Below are 10316 nucleotides of genomic sequence, written 5' to 3' on the forward strand. Positions count from 1 at the left end.
TCAGAGGAGGCTGCTAGGATTCCGGGACTCCCGCCGCCCCTGCGCGCCGGCCCAGCAGAATCCAACAAGGCAGCCACGCAGTCACCCACTCCCCATCCTCCTTCCAGGCCCTGCTTCCCCTCCCCCCAGCCTGTCACCTGCTTGGGTGGTGTCCGTCAGGTCGTAGCCGCTGCCTGGGAAGTCTCTGAGTTTCCTGCCACTGAGGCTCAGGATGCCAGAGTTCCCCGCCTCCTCCAGGGCCCGGTCCAGGCTCCTCACCGTGTGCTGAGGCTGCAAGCTCCCCGGGTGCCACTGGGGCCCATTGGGGAAAGGCTGACCGAAAAGAGTCGGTACCGGGATGGGCACCGCCACGGTCCCGCCACAGCCACCACCTCCTCCCGCCCCGGCCCCGCCACCTCCTCCTCCACCACCACCTCCTCCTCCTCCAGCCGCTCCACCGCCACTGCCACTTCCACCTCCACCGCAGCCGCCGCCCCCACTGTTCCCACCGCCTCCCTGACTCGCCGCCATGTTCCTAGGAGAGAGAATAGCCCCCGACAATACTCTGGGCCGCGAGTGGAGGGGGTTCTTAGGACGCATGCGCAGGCTGGGGGTGGGAGGGGGGGCGAGGGAGATGGTGGGAAGAAACCCAGGGCCAGTGGCTAGGAGGTGTCATGCACACAGAGAGGACGCTGAAATGTGCCAACGTTTGTTTAAAGAAAACCTAGGATCCAAGGAAGGATGCTAAATCCAGGGTCCTCTCTGTTTTGGGTACCAAAATCTTAGCGAAGAGGTACCAGGCTAAGTAGAGGTCGCTTGGACTCTGTGCCTCCTTCCCCGACCCCAAATCTCTCAGATTGCTTCCTCTTCTCATTCTGCAAAACAAAAACAAACAAACAAATGTGAGGTGGGGATGAAAGAACTCCTTTCAAGATGTATAGAAACAGCTCTTGGGAGGATTAGGGGGCAAATGACTAAGAAACTTATACAAAGGACTCAGGAATCCTCTTTCCATGCTAATATGCTAATAGAATCATTGGGGAGAAAAAAATGAGTACAATAGTGAGAATGAGGCATAAGTGAATTCTGCTATCCTTTAGAAGCCCAAAGTAGGAAAAGAGCTCAAATGTTTTCAAGGGAGCTTCTCCTTACTGTGAGTCTCAGTCAATGTGCTGCCTTCCTAACATGGAAGAAGAGCTTTCTACATTCGGCTCTCTTACTCTTTGAAGTTGTTCCAAGAACTCCAAAAAAATATCTCCAGTTTCTTCTCATCACGTCAGTATTGGATGATAAAAATGCTTTGATCATCAAGCAATCTTAGAAAGTATTTTTTGAAATACAGGTTTTGGTTTAAATGGAATTCTGACGATGTAATGCTGGGAATTGGAAGCCAATCAATCTTGGGGTTTAGGAGTTCCTTCTTACAACTTAGATGTTTAATGTGGAGGCCAAGGAAAGCTGAAAGTCATTTATGAGGTAGCTTGGGGCCTCCATAATCTGACCCAATCTATTTAGGCAGATAAGTAGTGAGCCCTTTAAGCTGCTGCTCTGGTTTCCACTATCTGTTCCACTCCCAAAGAGCCATTTAAGTCCTTTCACTAATGCTCAATGAAGTTACTGGGGAAAAGAACCAGAATGTTTTGGCATGTCCCCTTATGTTCAACTTCAACATATTGTGCGTGTTAGTCACATCTTTGTGAATTTGAACAAGGCACCACGCAGTCTCAGAGAAATTTCTGCCACAAGAAAATCGATCTGTCGTGAGCTATATTTTGACAAACAATACAGGGAAGAGAAGAAATTCCTCTGGATGGCTTTGTGTTCATAGAGCGTTAATTTAAATGATTGTGCTAAGAGAAATTGCACTTGCCTTGTACATGAAACACAGAAAGAACAGGACTTAAACTGAACTTTGTACTGGGCATTAGCAAGTAAAATGTTTTTTTTTTTTTTTTTTTTTTTTTTTTTTTTTTTTGGTTTTTTCGAGACAGGGTTTCTCTGTAGCTTTGGAGCCTGTCCTGGAACTAGCTCTTGTAGACCAGGCTGGTCTCGAACTCACAGAGATCCGCCTGCCTCTGCCTCCCGAGTGCTGGGATTAAAGGCGTGCGCCACCACCGCCCGGCGTAAAATGATTTCTTAAACCCAATGGTAAAAGGTAAAAGGTGGGGATTTAGGTCAAATTAGAGCATTTGCCTAGCAACTTTAAGGCTCTGCGTTTGGTCACCAATACTGGACAAAAAGATTCCAAAACAGCCACCTCTTTGTTTTATAAAACTACAGGTTGTATTTCGTCACTGCCAAGGCTGCCATCCCAAGAGTGTATTTAGTAAACCTGTTTTGTCCAAATAAATAAACTGAACTCTATCACAAAGAAATATTGTATATTTCTCATCCCTTATATTTCAAACCAAACCAAGTATTAATTGAGACTCTCTATAATTAGTAAGTATGAAGAAAGATACTCTAAATTCATTACTAAGAAAAAAATTAGAAAAGTAAATACTTTAAGAATTACCCAGGGGCTGACTCGGTGGTAGAGTGCTTTCCCTGGCATATGGAAGACCTTGGGTTTAATTCCTAGCATTACAAAATAAATAAATGTTACTGAGACACTAAAAATATTTGAAGTTATCTAAAACAGTGCATAGGCTCCAGTATAAAGATGTCCTGAGGATATGTATACTTGTTAAGTGTAATGGACCATAAATGACCAAGTTTAAGAAGTAAAATAATCTTCCAAAGAATCGAAAGTCATTCTAAGTAAGAAACACGTGAAGCACACAAAGTTCTCTAAATATACATGAATATTAGGCACAATAATGCCTGTAAAGGTTTTGACAAGAACATTGAGTTTCAAAAGAAGTCAATAAACATAGAACAGCTCTGAAGTTCAGAAAATTCTTCCAATCTAACTTCCTCTATACTTGGAAAATGAAATCTTTGTGCTTCAATGTCTCTATAAAACAATAGATAAGAATAATACCTAATAACGAGAATTAAATAGCATTTATCACTGTGATAGAATATTGTTCTCCGATCATACTAGCCATGAATATCTTATCAGAGTAGCTAGAATTGCACAGGAGAAACCCCCAAGACTCAGCCTGTTGATGTTCTCTCATATAAAAGGAAGGGATGAGAAAGGACATCAGATCCTCACAAGGATTGCTACCATTCTTTTTTGTGTCCCACTCCTAGTTATATGTAATTCTTCTCAAGCTACATGTGGTCTCAGGGAGAAGCATGGAAGGCAAAAGGTTAACTGAAGGGGGAACACCATCTCTATAGTTTTGGGAAAGGCATCAACTATTCTGTGGTGAGATATTTAGTGATGTGGCTATTTGTGGGTATGCCCCACAATCCTGCAAGTAGACCCCATTCATGATCTGGAAGGAAGTCCAATAAACTCATTGGTTCACCAAGGTAGAGATAGCCAGAATCCTTACTTTGGTCTGTCATTGGTGTTCTTTCTGAGATGAGGTGCTGGTTTACATTTCCTCCCAAGAAATATACATACAACATCCAGGAACTGCTTAAATTATCATTTGATATTTCTAGCATTCCCAGGATACTGGTAATATGACTCATATTTTACACATTATAGAAAGCAGTACATGTTTTGCTTAGTTTAGTATTAGAATAGATCCAGTCACTATGTAAAATATGCAAGCACAATGCCAAGAATTCACTTAATAAATAATATTGAGCAATTATTCTGTGCAATAAATATTCTAAAGTATAAGGTATGTAACAAATATTACTGTCCTCACTACATCCTTGACTTTCAAAAGAGATGAAATCAACAAGAATATACAAAATTTGGGCATCTAAAGGAAATTTTAGTTAATTCATAGATAATTGTGAGTAAAGAAATAATACATAGCATGATTTTTTACTTCAAGTCTATAACAGGATATATTATCGTGTTTAATACTTCCATATTATCCCTGAGAGGACACATTGGTAACTGGATAATTAATGCCAATATTCAAAATTATTCAAGCCAGACTTATGAAATAAATGATGATAAACCACTAAGGCTGAATGACATATGTCAATGATAATGCAAGGAAAACAAGGAGGGAGATTTTGAAGAAAACTTATACTCTTTAAGCACTGGATGAATGCAAATGCAATTTCTGTTCAAAAGGCATTTGCAATACCAGGACACTTTATAGTCACTACCATTTCAAATTAGTAGCTACTCAGTAGTTAGAAATAATACAGAGGAGAAAAGGAACATTTTTCCAAAACTAGAAATTTTCTAGTAAAGATGAAGCTAAGTGAGTTAGAATAAAAATGTTCTTATGAATGTGTAAATTTAAAAAAAATAAGATAACTTTTGACATAGGATCTAGAAAAAAATAATGAACTTAAAGTTCAAAGCATAATATAAAAGTTTTTAAAACATTGATTAGATTCGAGGAATGAAACAGAAATCTCTAATCTATTTCTCAAAGACATCAGTGCAATTTCTAAATTCAGAGAGAAACTCTAATGGTATATAACTCAGTAGTTGAGGGCTTGCCTAAAATGGATGAGACCCTGGCTTTGAGCCTGTGAGATGCCGAGTGTCATTAGGATACGTTTCAGGACCCCAAAAGAGCATATGAAATAACCTGTACTAAAATATTTTGTACCTGCAACTGAAATATTATGAGCACTTCTGACCACTCCAGCATCAGTATAAATCCAGAATTAGAGAAATCCCTGAGAAGTGCATGATTGAAGACTTAGGAAAGGAAGAGACACACGTGGTCCTCCTACATATGATAATCTGAATGTAAGGCTACTCCAAGAAGCCCTGTTCCTAAGGAGTGACCAAGAAGTTATGGATTATATTAAAGGTGTTATTTAAAGATGACAAAGGAAAGGTCTGAGAGTATACATCCCTAGCTGTGTACTTTAAAATAACAATATGAAATATATGGCATTTAGACCTTCTATCCTTGATATTTTAACTCAAGGGTAAGGGATCTAAGCAGGCACAGAAATTAAGACAACTGAGAAAACATGAACATTGGATTTGATATTATTAATCAACAGCTTTTCAGATGAGTTAATAGGATCATAGGTGTGTTGAGGTAGATTTGGTTTGGGTTTTTGGTGTTTCTAATTTTTTTTTCCATTCTTGTTTGTTTTGCTTTACTTTCAAGTGTGTTTGTGTGTGTATGTGTGTGTGTGTGTGAGGGGCGGGGACAGAGAGACAGAGAGACAGAGAGAGACGGAAACAGAGACAGAGATGTGCATGGGACATATGCATGACACATTATGCATGCGAAGATCAGGGGACAACTTTGTCAAGTCTGCTCTCCTTCCACCATCTCTTGGGTTCCAGGGATCAAACTCAAATTGTCAGGCCTGCATATCAAGAGCTTTATTCCCTGAGCCATCTTGCCAGCCCTTGTTTCCCTTTGTTGGGGGAAGGACCAACTGAGAAAGGGCTGGTATCAAAATTTTCATCCAACTGTGTCAGTCTCCAGCGTACTAGGATTACAGGCATGAAGAATCAGATAGAATTTATCATAGTTCCTAAGAGATTATTTTGTTTGACTTGATGCTGTTCTCTCTCTCTCTCTCTCTCTCTCTCTCTCTCTCTCTCTCTCTCTCTCTCTCTCTCTCTCTCTCTCTGTGTGTGTGTGTATGTGTGTGCATGTGTGTGTGTGTGTGTTTAATTTTGAGACAGCATCTTGCTATGTAGCACAGATTGATTGTAAACTTGTGATAGTGCCCCTGTTTCTACCTTCTGAGTATGCGGATTACAAAGACAAACTACCAGGCTGAAGGAAAGGGTGAATTTGGAGCTGGGATTTTTATTTCTTGCAATGCGGGATTTGAAAACTGGGCCTTGCATATTGCTAAGCAAGCACCTGACTGCTGTGGTATATCCACAGTCTTTAAGGGTTCTTTACTTTAACAAATATACATAGCAAAATATTTATAGATAAAAAATTAAAAGGCACCCTTTTCCTGCATGGGGATCTCACAGTATTGTTTTAATTTATTTTAGTTTGTTGATAGTACGTTAAACACACTATCCCAGATTGTCCTTAACCTGTTAAGCTTTGCCCTTGCTAAAGCCCTTTACACTGTTTTGAACAGAATGGCATTCATTCTGAAGTAAACATCGATGGACTTGAATGAGATTTGGAAAAATCAATCGAGAGCACAGGAAGAAAACTTTTATATGTCTCATCTTTATTGTTCCTATCAGTCAGTACTATTATGTTCTATCAGAGTAAAATCTGTCTTCTGCCTCTTACCGAATGTCCTAAATTAGATGTATCTTTTAAACTCTCAAAATGTCACATTCCTCACCTATAAATTGGAGATCATAACACGATTAGATATTGTATACGATAGTAGTAAAAATAATGAAATGATATTGTTTAATTTGTTATGATTATTTGTATCATTTGTTCTAGGTACATTTTGCCAGAAGGAACCCTGAACTAAGAGAAGGAACTATTCGGTTCCAGTACTCATAGAGAATATCTCTCTGCATCTCACTGTTAAAGTGGAATATCTGCTGTTCTTTCTCATACATTTTTTTACTCAATATGCTTTCTAGACCAATAGGTAACATGACTCAAATTCCTACTTTCTCCCTCCGGTGAAATCCCAAATATTGATCTCTGACTTTCTAATATGCTAATATGATAGAAAAACATTTAAATACAAGCGGAGGTGCTTAGTCTTACTGCAACTTGATACACCATGCTTTGTTGATGGGAGACCTTCTCCTTTCTGAACAGAAACAGAGGAGGAATGGATTGAGGGGGAGACAGATGGGAGGTGGGGAGAGGGAATGGGAGGAGATAATGTAAAATTAATTAATTGATTAAATTTAAAAAGAAACCATTTAAAATCTGTTCCAAATTCACCTTTAAAAAAGGAGGATAGAAGTATTCTAAATGATAATCAGATTCTAGGTGACATGTTTCAAATAGTTATGTATAATTTCTTGTTTTTTAAAATAGTTATAATTTTTTAGTTTTTTTTTTTTTAAGAAAGAACAAGACTGAAGATATGGCTCAGCAGATAAGAGCACTGGGTGCTCTTCTAGAGGTAATGAGTTCAATTCCCAGCAGTTTCATAGTATCCTACAACCATCTGTCATTGGATCTGATGCCCTCTTCTGTCATAAAATTATTCATGCAGATACAGCAATCATATATATATATATATATATATATATATGCGCTTTGGGCTATAGATGCAGTTTAGTGATAGAGCACTTCTTCTATACTCTAGATTTGATTCCTAATCTATCCCTCACACACAGTGTGTCTCTACAACTTTATAGAGAATAATATATGAAACACACACATATATATGAAATGTCTGTTTCTATAAGTAACATTGGTCTGTTACAAATTCTGGAAAAGTTTCTTAGCAAAGTAGTAAGTAAAACACACAAGTTATTAAATTGGACACAGTAATACTTACTTGCCTGTTGTCCCAGCATACTGGAGGTAGGGGCAGGAGGATCAGCAAATTAAGATTATCTTGTAGTCATGGTGACTTTGAGGTAAACTTGGGATATATGAGACCATATCAAAAGAACAAAACAGAGAGAAAGAAATTACAACTGCTGAAAGATTATTTTATTGTATTATGTATAAGGTTGTAGTGGGACTCTAAGACAGGGCTTTGAATATGCTGGTCAAGTACTCCTAAATTGAGTTATACGCACAAGCTCACATTGATTTTTGTCAATTTAGCTTTTGCAAAAGAGCAAAGCAATAAAACAAAACAAAGAAAATGAGGTAAGATATTGTGAAAAAACATTTAAAACCTGCTTGTTGGATTAGGAAGTATATGAATAAGGAAGATTTTGGGTGTTCTTTAGCATTCCCTTGGAATGTTTCATCTTTATACAATGCCTTTTAGGACAAGTTTATCTCTTATTTTTTTTCTTTTTTAATAAGAGACTTAATGATGAAATAGAGTCTTTTTAAGGAAAGTCTTAATTCCTAGTAGTACAGAAGTAAGAGAAAATTATGTTACCTCTAAGCAAGTTATATCTGTGAGACAGAAAAATAGGTTACTAGAATTTCAGTAAAGCATATTAAAAGAATTATAATATCATGATATATTAAAACCTTAAAAGAAATACATGCTCCAGAAGGGTTTAAAGTCTATATTTTATTAACTAAAGGAAGATGTATAAACATTTGAGATAAAAGTAGTATATGAAATGAATGCTAATATTAAACAATGAAAAATTCAATTAACATATCACTAAAACCTACTTAAATAATTTTTACTTTGAACTTGCTTGAGACCATCACAGTTTCACATAGCACTTGATTCACATAAAATGTAGCTGGTTTACAATACCACTTTTGGGTATAAACCCAAAGGATCTCAATTGTACCACAAGGACATGTGTTCAACTATGTTCACAGCAACATTTTTTGTCATAGCCAGAACCTGAAAAAATCTAAATGACCCTTGACCAAAGAATGGATTAGGAAAATTTGGTACATTTATACAATGGAATACTACACAGCAGAAAAAAATAGTGATATCTTGAAATTTGAAGGCAAATGGATGGATCTAGAAAACATCATACTGAGTGAGGTAACCCAGACCCAGAAAGACAAATATCATATGTACTCACTCATAAGTGGCTTTTAGACATAAAGAAAGAAAAACCAGCCTACAGTTCACAATCCAGAGAACCTAGACAACAATGATGACCCTAAGAGAGGGATACATGGATCTAATCTACAGGCAAAGTAAAAAAAAAAAAGACAAGATCTGAGTATACTGGGAGCCTGGGGACCATGGAGAAGGCTTAGGGGAGGGGAGTGAAAGGGGGTATCAGAGAAAAATGTATAGCTCAGGAAAATAATTAAAAAAGAATCTATATTTTAAAAATATTTTAAATACCAAAAAAGTAGTTGGTTTAAAAGCTTATAGTTTGTACTTTAACTTCATCAAAGAAATAAAGACGTGAATCTCAATTGAAAGATGACCAAGGCATCCATGGTAGCAGTGTACCCTAATTAGAAGTGCCTTTATTTTGTTGCTGTTCCTTCTGATGAATTATAATAATCTTTGAGTATGTGTATATATGTGTGTGTGCGTGTGTGTGTGTGTGTGTGTGTGTGTGTGTGTGTGTGTAATGCTGGCAAAGACTGAACCCAAGGCCTTATGTATACTAGGTTCACACTCTAAAGTGAGTTATATTCCTAACTCTTTTAACTTTTTGTTTTTAGACCTAGAATAAGTCACCCAGGCTCACTGTGAAACTATAATTCTTCTGTCTCAGCCTCCTGAGCAGCGTGAGTTTAAAATTCTTTTAAAGATGGAGTAAGTAAACTTAAATGTTTTAAACCTAAATGGCCACAGGACCTTAAAATACTGTTTCTCTTATAGCTCCAAGTCTTCTGTTTTCTAATCATGGAATTTACAATGACACAAGTAAGCCTATTAATAGGATATCAGAAGGAAGTGTCAAAGGTCTGTCTGTTAAGCAGGAGTGTTTGAAAGCCAGTGTTTTGTAATACTCCAGTGTAGAAGGAGCAGCGGGCTGTGTCCCGCCATACGGCTAGCTTTACCCAAAATAATTACATGGAAACTGTATTCTTTTAAACACTGCCTGGCCCATTATCTGTAGCCTCTTATTGGTTAATTTTCACATCTTTCTTTAACCTATATTTAGTAATCCGTGTAGCACCACAAGGTGTGGCTTTCCAGGAGAGATCTTAACCTGCATCCATCTCCGAGAGGAGAAGCATGGCTACTGCATATGTCGACTGCCTGAAGCGTCTCTCCAACTCTGCTTCCTTTTTCCCACAATTCTGTTCTGTCTACTCCGCCTACCTAATTTTCTGTCTCTTAAAGGGCCAAGGCAGTATCTTTATTAATAATGAAAGTAACACATAGACACTCCTCCATCACTCTAGAAGTGTTTGTTTAGCTGAGTTTAGTTAGTTGGAAATCTCAACCCTCAAATACACCATAAGGTTGGACAAAGATAAACATCATGAGGACATTTATTTAAGCTTTAGTACTTTGTCTACAATCATGGCATGAATTCACAAAGCAAGGGAATATGAATGGGTTGTGTTGACCTCATGTTTTACACTACCAGACTCTCACCGGTATAATTAATGTAGAAAACAAAAGACTTTCAGACTTCCCTCTCTGCTGTGGTTATTTTGTTTAGACTCTATGAAGAGCTGATGAATCTATTCGTTAATAGATTAATCTATTTGTTAAATAATGAATAGATGGTTAAGAATTATTAGTATTTCAGAATTAAGTACTAAGTGCACCATTAGACACCCCCTACCTACCTTGCATGCATGCTTAGGTTAAACCTA

At 37.9% G+C, this 10316-nt stretch overlaps 1 protein-coding gene across 3 annotated transcripts in view; it reads right to left on the reverse strand.

Annotated features, from left to right (window-relative positions):
- Positions 1-510, reverse strand: part of Lrch2 (leucine rich repeats and calponin homology domain containing 2) — a 93117-nt gene extending 92607 nt beyond the window's left edge. For all 3 annotated transcript variants that reach the window (XM_038316930.1, XM_038316928.1, XM_038316929.1), the window contains exon 1: positions 138-510. In XM_038316930.1, the coding sequence (XP_038172858.1) occupies positions 138-510 (373 nt within the window). The remainder of the gene's footprint in view (positions 1-137) is intronic.
- Between the last annotated feature and the right edge of the window lie 9806 nt (positions 511-10316).

Source organism: Arvicola amphibius, chromosome X (genome assembly GCF_903992535.2).
Source record: "Arvicola amphibius chromosome X, mArvAmp1.2, whole genome shotgun sequence".
In the NCBI taxonomy this organism is placed as follows: Eukaryota; Metazoa; Chordata; class Mammalia; order Rodentia; family Cricetidae; genus Arvicola; species Arvicola amphibius.